Source organism: Myotis brandtii, unplaced genomic scaffold (genome assembly GCF_000412655.1).
Source record: "Myotis brandtii unplaced genomic scaffold, ASM41265v1 scaffold299, whole genome shotgun sequence".
Lineage (NCBI taxonomy): Eukaryota > Metazoa > Chordata > Mammalia > Chiroptera > Vespertilionidae > Myotis > Myotis brandtii.
The window spans coordinates 1,188,367-1,200,796 of NW_005361430.1; the positions used below are offsets into that span (position 1 = coordinate 1,188,367).

General features: G+C 35.6%; 1 protein-coding gene across 3 annotated transcripts in view; it reads right to left on the reverse strand.

The window, feature by feature from the left end:
- SLCO1C1 (solute carrier organic anion transporter family, member 1C1) overlaps positions 1–11,612 on the reverse strand; it is a 51,045-nt gene extending 39,433 nt beyond the window's left edge. For 2 of the 3 annotated variants that reach the window (XM_014542352.1, XM_005869579.2), the window contains exons 1-4: positions 11,233–11,611; positions 7,048–7,201; positions 5,538–5,679; positions 864–996 (exon numbers count right to left, since the gene is read on the reverse strand). In XM_014542352.1, the coding sequence (XP_014397838.1) occupies positions 864–996; positions 5,538–5,679; positions 7,048–7,176 (404 nt within the window). In that variant the 5' untranslated portion in view covers positions 7,177–7,201; positions 11,233–11,611. Of the gene's footprint in view, positions 1–863; positions 997–5,537; positions 5,680–7,047; positions 7,202–11,232 lie in introns of all 3 variants that reach the window. The other variant, XM_014542353.1, reaches the window with a different exon arrangement.
- Between the last annotated feature and the right edge of the window lie 818 nt (positions 11,613–12,430).

Sequence of the window (12,430 nt, forward strand, 5' to 3'; positions counted from 1 at the left end):
CCCCCCCCCCCTGCCAGTGCACAAATTTTCGTGCACCGGGCCTCTAGTCTATACTAATAAAAGGCCTGTGGCTGTGACGCCATAATGCCATCATGACCAAACGAGCAGAGGCGGGCGGGACGGGGGTGAGCTACTAGCAGTGGGGAGCTATGAGTGGCTGAGGTCAGGGCACGAGCTACAAGTGGCGATGGGTGGGGCGGCCAGCTGAGGCAAGTGGAAGTGAGCTACTTGATCAAGATTTCATGCACACTGGGCCTCTAGTGATATAATAAACGTGAAAAACCTTTGGAACTACTGAAGTTGTATGCAAGCACTAACAAATGTACTAACAAAGCCCCAAAAGTAGATTTCAGAGTTCAAGGATACAGACACCCCACTTTAATTGAGAAAGTGCTATGAGATAATATTTGTAAATGGAATACTTATTTTGAGTTGCTAACATATCCTTATGTCAATGTCCTGCCAGTCAAGTGTACCATGACCCAGCATATTACCAGTAATACTCACTCATTACCCATTTGACACCCATTTGACATTTATCACATAATATATTCATTTCTTTTTGCTTCTATATTTTGCCTCCACAGCTAAATTAAGGCACTTGAATGAAGACATATAAGTGAAAATTTCCCTTTAATTTTGCTGACATCAATACATAGAAGTGTCTCAAACTTTTTTTCTTACAGATTAAATTATAAGTAAAATTGCAAGTGCTCTGAAATTTTGCCCAAAGAAGATATAATAAAAATAAGATAGAATTTATCAGGGGCCATTTTATAACGTTTAAATAATTAATTGTAACCATAAAAAGGGAAATGCAGCTGTTGGTTACAGCAAGAACAGGATGATTGCATTTGACTCACTGTTCCATGAAGAACTGAGGCAGTGCGATGAGCAACGTTCCGACTCCCATGATCAGGCAGCCTGCTCCAATTATTTTTGGCCTGTGAAGTCTGGCTCCAAAGTAGCTAACAAATGTTATAACTAAGAGATTCCCTTGGAAGAAAGAATAAATGTTCATAAGTTAGAGAACTTATAAAAAGTCAGCAGAATAACTACATGAAGTTAAGTCAATGAATGAATGTCTATAGCAAGCCTAGCGATATTTTGTTGTGACTAAACTGTTTCCAACCATCATTCCTATCATTTGACTTTCTTTCTTTTAAACTGAGAAGACTGTTGAAATTGTCTTTTTACTCATTACTTCAATCAGGTTACCCCTTTGTCAGAATATTTTAATGACCAAGCCTTCTACTTCATTTTCACACACCCTAATGATTTGTCCTTTTGAAGTGTTTTTATCATTAATCAAATTGTAGAAGGCATCCTTCAGCTGTTCTCTTAAAATTTCTTTGCTGATTTGGAAGTAAACTTTATTATTGTTTCTTCATTTATTAAAGTTTTCTAATAAAACTTCTTATAGCTTCCCATTTGCTCTTGAAACACATATTCTTGCTTTAGCTGAATATAAACTAGTAAGAAAAAGTAAAACAACTGTACCTCACTATAAATGAAATCAAATTATAAAATTCATATTTTTACAAACGATATTTATAATTTGTTTATATCCTTTTTACAAAAAGATAAGATTCAAAGTAGAAGTACAAATGACATAAATACCCATATCAATTTAGGAACATATCAATTATATAACTTCCATGTATAGTGATAATACAAATTTTATGTAATATAAAATCTCACAAATTATACACATCTATCTCTTTATAAAAAAATAACTAAGAAATACTTTTTGAAGGTGGAATTAGGTCTTTCTAAAATGTCTCTGGAGATGCGTGTGATGATGAAGACACTGACTAACCATGCTTTAGGGATGATGTCCTCGTGCTTTCCTCCGCACAAAATTCCTGGAACAAGGTGGTAAGAGATATAGAAGTATTAAAAATGCAGAATCTCAGCAGCTCCCGAAAGTGTCTGAGTCCACGGAGCTGAGGGCAGGCCAAGAAATCTGCATTTTTAATCCTAGCTCAAATGTGTTGGTGAAGATGGTTCCTGGAACATATTTTGATAAACACTGTTAGGGTGTTGGATATCAAGGGGCTTTAAAGGATTAACTATTTGCATTTTGAACATTTAGTTTTCTAAGCACGAGAGTGCTAGATAGAGCAAGAATTTAGCAATAACGCAGCACTGGATTATGATGGCTGATGGGTAGCCTTGCGTTAAAGTCCTTCTTGATGTTTCCAATGTGTTTCTTTTAGCAAGAGTGTTCCCTTACATCTGCAAGCAATCATCTAATTTACTACTGTTCATTCACATTGCCAGCGTTAGTCAAGTGCAAAAAGCACAGCAATTTTTCTAGCCTGGAGGACAATAATGATAGTGAGAAAAGTAGATTACATCGTGGCTCCAGGCTTTATGGCTCTCGGAAGATTTAACCTCCTTTTAATTTTCATATTAAAAAACATTGAGTATGAGATTTCTCATTTGACATCTAAGTATTTAGTAGAGGAAATTTTGTGTTGAATATATTGCTAATTATGTCTCTAGTTTTGTTAGAGTGTCACAGTAAAAACAAAACAAAACAAAAACCGGAAAGTTTGTTTTCAGTTTATAAATAATGTCTCCCTACACCACCTCCCCTCCCCACTTCCCTCACAATAGAGGACTCAATGTTTACAGTCTGTTTTTGTGTTACATTAGTGGGTATGCCAAATACTGCATGATATCATTTCAGCATCTGTGATATGTAGATGAGTCATGTTCTTTTACTTAGTATCCTTTCTGAATTCTTGGAAGATACACTTGAAGAATAAATGGTGATAAATGATCTTTAAAAGATTGAATTGGATATCAAAATTCTTTCACATCTACCATCACTAGCCTGTCAAAAAGCAACAGTTCCATAGAGTTTTAAAAATATGTTTTACCAAACTTTCAAGTAACAGATTCCACATACACACACCATTTCAGATAATAGAAAACTCCTCAACTCACCTTATTAGACTAATATTTTTAATATGTTTATTGATTTTTTACAGAGAGGAAAGGAGAGGGATAGAGAGTTAGAAACATCAATGAGAGAGAAACATCAATCAGTTGCCTCCTGCACCCCTCCTAATGGGGATGTGCCCGCAACCAAGGTACATGCCCTTGACGGGAATCGAACCTGGGACCTTTCTGTCTGCAGGCCAACCTCTATCCACTGAGCCAAACTGGCTAGGGAAAGACTAATATATTTTGAAATCAAAGCTACACAAGAACAATAAAAGAAAGGACCAAATATAGTTTATTCCAGGAGTAAAGAGGTATTATAAAAAAAAAGAAAAGTAATAAAATAACTATGGTTATCTTAACATATGTAGAAAAGCATTCAATATAATTGGCCACTCATTTGTAATAAGAAAAAATATCTGAGCAAATTAACTTTTAAGGCATATATATCAAAACCACAATCAAACACATTGCTTAATTGTAAAATTTTAAAAACATTTTTATTAAGGTCAGATATGAGAGAAGGATGCCCATTTTCACTGCTTTTATTCACCCTAATACTGAGGCCAAAGAAATAAGGCAAAACCAATAAATAACAAATCTATAAATTTAGAAAGAATAATATAAAATCATCTTATGTTTCAAACAATATAACTGTCTGTTCAGAAAACTCTACACCATCTATAGACAATCAATTAAAATGAACAAAAATTAAACAAGGTTGCTAAATACAGATAACATTTAGAAATCAATATTGTATTGAGATGGTCTAACCTACTGCACACCCAGGCTATTTGGTGTGGCCTATTGCTCCTAGGTTACTAACCTATACAGCATGGTTACTGTACCGAATACTTTAGGCAATTGTAACACAATGGTAAGTACTCGTACAGTGGGGCCTTGACTTACAACTTTAATTCGTTCCGTGACGGAGCTCGTAACTCAAATTACTCGTATGTCAAATCAATTTTCACCATTACAATGACACGTGATGCTGGGCTGATGTTGTGGCATTCACTGTGACGTTCACTGTGCCAACTAGCGGTGGGGTATCTGAAGCTGGCTCGTAACCCGAATTTTAGCTCGAAACTCAAAGCAAAAAATCGGCCGAGAGACAGCTCGTATCTCGAAAAACTCGTTAGTCGGGACACTCGTAAGTCAAGGCCCCACTGTATATCTAAACATAGGAAAGGCACAGTAAAAATACACTATACAAGAGACAAAAATGGTATAGGGCACTTACCATAAAAGGGAGCTTGAAGGACTAGAAATTGTTTTGGGAAAGTTAGTGAGTTCATTGTGAGTGAATGTGAAGGCTCAGGACATTAGTGTGCACTACTGTAGACTTCAAAAACACTGTCCCATAAGCCCTCCCCCAGCATCAGCATCACCTGGGGTTTCTTAGAAATGCAGAATCTTATTTCCCTCCCTACAGAATCAGTACCTGCATATTAACAAGATTGCCTAGAACAGTGGTCGGCAAACTGCGGCTCACAAGCCACATGCGGCTCTTTGGCCCCTTGAGTGTGGCTCTTCCACAAAATACCACGTGTGGGCACCCATGTACAGTGCGATTGAAACTTCGTGGCCCATGCGCAGAAGTTGGTATTTTGTGGAAGAGCCACACTCAAGGGGCCAAAGAGCCACATGTGGCTCGCAAGCCACAGTTTGCCGACCACTGGCTAGAACATTAACATATGATTAGCACTAAACTTAGACATTTCATTCTGGTAGAATGATGAAAGATTTAAGTAGCAAATGCCCAAAAGCAAGAGGTTAACTATTCATTCTTTTAATTCTTTCTGTGATATTCAGTGTTAAAAACTGAAATATGTAGTATGAATTCAAAAAAGCAATTGTTGAAGAGTTAAAATATTCCTTCACTGTCCTGAAAGTTATCAAGTGAAGCTGAAAATGTAGCCATTGAAGATTTTACTATAGCATATATCTGAGTCCCAATTGGCAGTAGTAACCACAGAACTACTATTCTACTTTAACAAAGAATTAATGCCTCTTAGTTTATCAATTTAAGAAGCTGACTAACTGGGATTATACCTCTTAAATTACTTCTAAAACTTTGACTAAACTCAATTGGTCTTTTCAAATTCTAAGAGGTTGTCTACAGTCAATTGCTAACTAAAGACACCTGAGTGTAGAATTTTATTATATCTGCTTTGCTCTACTAGTCTTGCCAACAGAATTCCTCTCTCTTCTTTCTAGGCTACTGGGCAGAAACCCCCTTTCATGGCTTATCTTCTTCTTCTTCAATAATTACAATGATTTTTCATACCGCCCATTTGGATTCTTCTGAATTTTGAAACACAGAGCTTCCAGAATAAATGACTTCTGTACAGACACTCACCACATACTTTTAAACTCAAAAATACTGAGAGCATCTCACCTCTCCTCCCTCCTCTGGGAAAGTCTCTCACTCTGATTGAGAACTCTGAAATGGATGATTGGTATAATGTTGAACACCTGGAATATATTGTTGGTTGCTCAGAGAGAACAAATTACAGTGAAGATGTCCTTTACTCAGGCCTAGAAGACCTTGTGCTTAAAAGCCAGGCATCTGCAATACCTACCAATTTCAAAACTTCCATCAATAACTCCCACCAGGGAGGAAGGGATTTCAAACCTTCTCTCTATTTGAGTGATGGTGCTCTTCAGATAGCCTTCTGTCAGTGCTTTGGCAAAGTAAACGAAAGATAAGGCTCCCAAGAACACCTGGAAAATATGATAGGTCACACTTAGTGACTCCAGCTTGACACACAACTGGAAACTTACTAAACAAATAAATGAACAAACAAACAAAACCCCAAACCAAGAACAATGTAGCAAGCTTGTTATCATTAAACATTTTATTCAAGCATTTCAACCTCAAACTCACGTAAAATTTAAAAAAAAATTCAATTTCTTTTGGAAATAACAGATATTTACTCAGAATGTAAGTTGAATTCCTTTTTTCCTCTCCTTTCTTCCTCCTTCCTCCAAAGGATATTGAAAAGAATTGTGGCTTTGAAAAGAAAACTTATTCTATGGTGAAGCAAAGAGAGGTAGGAGCCATTCATAGGTAAGAAAATAAGAAACCATAAACCAAACACTTCACATCTTAACCACAAATCTAGCACCCATGATTGTGTGATTCATAGTGATGGTGCATGAATTTTTTTGCTATCTGGCATATGTATTTTGCTAGACCCAGGGGTAAAATAGGGTACCCATAGGGTAGGTTATCATTTATATCAAAAATACATATTTGTTGGTGGATGTTTGGTACAAAGAAAGATAGGAAGTTGGAATGAAAAAAAAGCACCATTTAACCCTATCCCCTCCACTGACCATACTGTGCAGCAAGAAAGGTCAAATTTTTTATTTTTAAAATGGGAATAATGTAGATGTTTCATAGATTAAATGTTATAACTGTGCATAGTATAATATCTGGTATCTGGCACATGGTAGATATTTAGTAACTATTCATTTCTTCTTCCTCTCTCTTTTTTTTTGTTAAGAATGGGCATGCAAATGAGCCAGGAAAGTAGTACTTAGCAATTTAATCTACATCAGTGGTTCTCAACCTTCCTAATGCTGTGACCCTTTAATACAGTTCCTCATGTTGTGGTGACCCCCAACCATAAAATTATTTTTGTTGCTACTTCATAACTGTAATTTTGCTACTGTTATGAATCATAATGTAAATATCTGATATGCAGGATGTATTTTCATTGTTATAAATTGAACATAATTAAAGCATAGTGATTAATTGCAAAAACAGTATGTAATTATATATGTGTTTTCCGATGGTCTTAGGCGACTCCTGTGAAAGGTCGTTCAACCCCCAAAGGGGTCGCGACCCACAGGTTGAGAACCGCTGATCTACATGGTCAGGCAGAGATTGCTTTCACTACCTGGCACACGGTGGTTTCAATAAATTGCATCTAAGGCCATTTTTAAAAAAGGAAACAAATTTTTGCTTCTAGTTATAATGTATAGAAAATATAACTAGACAGAGAGCCAAGAGTATCAACTCCACTTAATTTGCTGTTATTCTTTTGTTCACTACTTACAGTTTTTTAGCATTTAATTGTTTGATACCTTTAGTTCACCACAGCAGGGCTGTTTTTTCTCTGAGGAGGAATATTCTGTTTTGAAGGAAGGCTTCTCAACAGGTTGCACTGAATTTTTGCAGAATAACTGGATATTTTCTTTGGATGAAGTGTCCATTATGAAAATGTTCCTTGACTCTGATCTGTCAAAGTTGATTTTAAAAGTAAAAAACAAAAACATTTCATTCAAACTCACGTGGTTTATTAAATAATATTTTTATTTCACAATAGATCACAATTCTGTAGACATAATTTGACCTGAAAGTACCTTATTGTACCACAGTAAGTTGGCAAAGTTTTTCAATTAAAATAGACCAGGATGTTTGATTAAATAATCCTGCTATCAGGAGTTGGGTGCCAGCATTTCTCTCCAGTTTAAGCCTCATTATGGCAAAGAATAAATTTAAATGTTGCCTTTGGAATAAATAATGAGGCAGAATTTTGCTAACTTTGTGGTCTTGCCAGCTTAAACTAGAAGCAGTCAGGAAAGGAAGAAGAGGAATTCGGTCATTTGAATATTGCTTCATTAGAATTAAATCTTTAAAGCCTTTAAATCTATCCTCTTAGCGGAAGAGTCCTAGAATACCACATTGTGACTCCTATAAGTCCCCAACATCCAAACCCTTAAAATATGGAGGAAAAAAAAATTAGAAAGCACCAATTTGTATTATCATTTTAGTTTGACAAATAAGGAAACCACAGTAAAATTTGTATTGCAGACTTAGATTTAACTCAGGCGAAAGTAATCTCTGGCCTCCCTTTCTGTGTTTAATTTCCCACCCTCCCTTACTGAGTCTTGGACATGTTCACATACTCTGAACCTATATTATCCCTGTTCACATCAATATTTACATATCTTATGTCCCCTTTTCTTTAGGATTCCTCATGGCTCTCTCAGTGACAGTCTGAGAAAGAAATCTAAGTGAAAGAATTCAAAAATAAAATAACTTCTGAGTCACCTTAATGTTTATCAGAGGATGCATTGCATATTAATAGAGGTCTTCCATATTTCCATCATTCTTACTAAAGAAATAAAGTTAGGGGCAAAGTGCCAAGTGCTGTGGTAGAAATTTAGGTTTATTCTGCCAATATGTATGTATGTTACTGAGTTAAATATCAAAAGAAAGACCTAAACAATTTAAAAGTGGAAGGAATTCCTCCAGGGAGTGTGAAATGAGTCGAAAAGTGTACAGCAAAGAACTAGTTTTAAAACAATAATTATTAAACTTTTAGATTATTTGATTTCATGAATGTGCCTAACAACGTTCAAAATATAGACAAAGGAAAGTGAGTAAAACCGAAAAAGATTTAAAAATCCTAAAAACTAAAGTAAATGAAGAGGTGATAATGCTAAACAAAATCAAAAGACAAAAACACAAGGATACAATATTAATAAGATGTAAATATTAGGAGTATAAAGCATAAAAATTATGCACAATGTAAATAACTAAAATCTTGACAAAATGGATAACTTTCTAGCAAATATTAATTATCTGTATTGATATAAACCAGAAGAAGAAAATAGCCAAGGAAGCCTTAACAAAAATACTCTAAAACTAGCTCTTAAACAAAAATACTAAGGACTGATGATGTAATAGGAGTGTTTTGCCAAGAGATGTCTTTCAAGGAAAGACAGCAAATAATGGAAACAGATGATAATAGTCTCCATTCACTTGACAAAGTTAAAATTACTTTGATAATAAAATTTCATTAAGATAGCACAAAAAGGAAAACTTCAGACCAAATCTAGACATGCTAAAATACAAAAAATACTAGTAAATTCAAATTAATATTTTATAATTAATATATATCTAAAAATGTAATAATATTAGGAACTATATCACCTAAATCACTACATTAAAAATTCAAAGGTATGTTGTACACCTTAAATATATACTTTTTATTTGGCGATCATACTTCAAGTTGTAAAAGGAGAGTTAAAATAGAAAAATAATAAAATCTCAGTTGATGCAAAACAGTAAGTAACAGAATTCAACATCATTTCTGACTTTAAAAAGACACATTCTAAGAAACTAAAAAATTAAAATTCTTCATACCAACTATCGGATACCAACGACCAACTCTATATATCCATTGGATCACTGAAACTACTTTTCCAGAACAATATTTTTCAAAAACAATGAAAACAGGGTCTGGGGAAAAATGAGTTTATACAATGTTAAATAGGTTTCTTTAGTACAAAACTACTGAGTACCTTTAATTAAAATTTTAGAGAAACCCATTGCTTATAATGATTAAAAAAAAAAACTAACTAAATGTCCAGTAAATTATGGTATACTCAGGCAATGACATCTTTTGAAGCCCTTAGAAATTAGTGTAAAGAAGTAAATTTTATAAATAGTATATTTATAACTATTTTCATTATAGAATTGGTTTTAAAAATACATGCTCCTAAGCAGTATAAACATTCTATTTTATATAAGAAACACCTACACATTCACATATATATGCATAGAAACAAAGCTTAAGAAATGCCATTAAGAAAATGTTAACACTCATTATTTCTGGTTGGTGATATTGTAGATGATCTTTAAAAATGTTTTGTATGTCTATATTGTCTAAGTTTTCTATAACAAACACCAATTTCTTATATGAAAAGACTTTAAAATAATAAAAATATCACCAAGCAAAAAAATATATGAACCTGAAAGTTTTTAAAATACAAAATAAATACTGTTAAATGTACAGTTTAAAATGCAGTCTTCTTCTAAGAACTAAACTATACAAGTCAAACTGACCTACTGTTTTAGGAGTCTAGAAATATTATTTCCCATCAGCCAGTGACTAGAAAATGAAAATAAATTATATAATAAGAAAATTACTATCACTTACAAATTGAATTTCCTGTTCACATGGGTTTGAAAACATTAAAAGGGTTAATAGAATGTAAATGCTGAGGAGAAAAAAAATCTCCTTTTGAAAAGTTTATTAAAAACTTAAGACACCAAAATACATTGTCTTCTTACATTTGGAGATGTTGACACAAAAATCTCTCTAACTAGTCTCCAGGAGTGATATCAAAACAAGAGAACTATGGTCATCCTCATCGATGCTGTGTTAGGGCAAAATGATATCCCACTTAAAATACTGACACTGAATAGCTTTAGTAAAAATATAATTTTATTTTGATGGCTAATTTGCATATCCTCTCAAGTATAGCATGTTTCAAGGAGCATGCGCTTTTCATCCCTCTGTGAAAAGAGGGGGAAGAAGCTCAATGACACGAACAGAAAGATCCTTGGGGCCTGCAGGTGCTCGTTCTCTTTTGCTCTTGATTTGCTATTGCAGACGTAGAGCAACAGCACAGATATTTAGAAAGATTTGCGCTTGGAAAATTCTTAATTGTTCTCCTACCACTTGGAGAGATTATTCCAGGAAAGAGGCATGGCAAAGTTCTCATCCAACACAGTGGGTTGAAGTATAACTTATTCTAGAGAGGGAAAATTAGGCAGGCAGAATTTCTTCATTTTAGTCTGAAAAAATAAATAAATGGAATTCCCTGTTCCCATAGGTTTGAAAATCAATCCTCCAGTCTTTAAAGAGCTCAAGTGGCCTCAGAAGGTTATAGTTAGAGCACACAAATGCCCTGATCCTGTGACCAACCATCCAGCAATCAGCTTCCAAAGACTGCCCCAAGTCAGAAAGGCAGCCACTTCCCAACACTCTTCTCTCAGTCATCTCACATGAAGATGTGAGACCCTGGACACCAGGATCCCTACCTTCAGGAATGTGTGTTCTCTAGAAAGCTGATCTCCCAATAAAAGTAATTGTGTCAGATTCAGATTTAATAGGTACTATTTATGTGCCAGGTGATTTATATATTTTTGGCTATTTTTCAAAACAACTGACCAAGTTTGACATTATCATTCCCATTTCATAGAAAATGATACGGCTCAGAGCAGTGAAACATCTTGTCAAAAACTTCCCAACTAATAAACATCAGAGTCAAAATGGGAACCTAGATCTGAGTGTGTCTGACTTCTTTAACCAGTCTCTTCTCTGTTTCCACCAGCTTAACAAAGGGGCCCAACATCTTTCATGGAAACGTGTTATGGATAAGACACTATGCAGAACTCATAGGGTTTAGTCACCTCTCCCCTGCGAGGATCCGACGTGATAGTCACAAAATAGGAATGCAGAAACCAAATCTTACCTGGAGGTGGAGATCAAAGACAGCCACTTCCTCTCAATGTGCTCAGCAAGCGGCTGGACCACACTCCACAGACTGAGAGAGCAGACTGGGGTGGATGATCCAGCAGCTCTGAGGGGTTTTGCCAGGTGGGGAGAGCCTGGATGGATACAGACAGTGCAGATTAGGAGGAAGAAAAGATGAAGGGCATGGCCTCACCCCTGGGCAATCTCTTTTCTTTCCTCTTTCCTCCTGGCCTCTTTTCCCTGGCAGTCGGCAGAGAACAGGCCAGGCTGGCAACGCCACTGACGTGCATCTCACTCAGCTCCCAGGGCACAGAAAGAGCTGAAGCCTTTGAGCCATTTCTTTGCAATTTGCTGCAAGTTTAAGGCCACACGTGATAAAGCTTTCTTTATGGGAGAGAGTGAAAAAAAGAAAAGACCACTTGTGATCCTACTTGCCGATTCCCAGAAAACACAACTCTGCAGGGGGCAGAGGGTAAGGGAACAGAAGCAGGAGGAGGGAAGGAAGTTTGTAACAAAGATCCCTCCTTTTCCTTCCAAGAAGTTTTTAAGCCAGCTGCTCCTTGAGGACATCACTGGGATCCTGTAAAAAAAAAAAAAAAAAAAAAAAAAAAAAGGGGGAGGGGGTGGGGAGCTCCTGGGCTCAGTCTCTTCATGGTTCCTTTTCCCATTGGGAATCTAGAATCTACAGGGACCATATATCAGGTCAGGATCCAGACTCTGCAGAGTTTTCTCCGGAAAGAGTTAATTCTCAGAGACATGATCTGTTGCTCACATCCACAATCTCTGAGTCTTAAAAATAGAGAAAAAACAACCATTGAATTTGGCATTTAATTGTTTATCCTATCTAAATTCCAAGGAAAGATAACTCCTTGCACTTAGAAATTCTACAATTCTAATAAATTCTTTTCCCAAGAGTACTATTATAGGGGATTTTGAGCAGCATTAGCTTGCATTTGGCTTATTACTAATGAATTTGCTATCAGAATTATCCAAGATGTACCATATTCTTAAATGACTGTGACTGTGACTGTGGCCTGGTCACTTAACTTTTCTAAGTTTCAACTTCCTCCTTTGTAAAGCAGAATTTTTTTTTTTTAAAGAGAGAGATTCACAGGATTATTTCAGGATTAAATTATATCATGTATTCAAATGTACTGTTGGGGGAAAGCCTAAATCTAGGATTGGTTCCGAAGAAC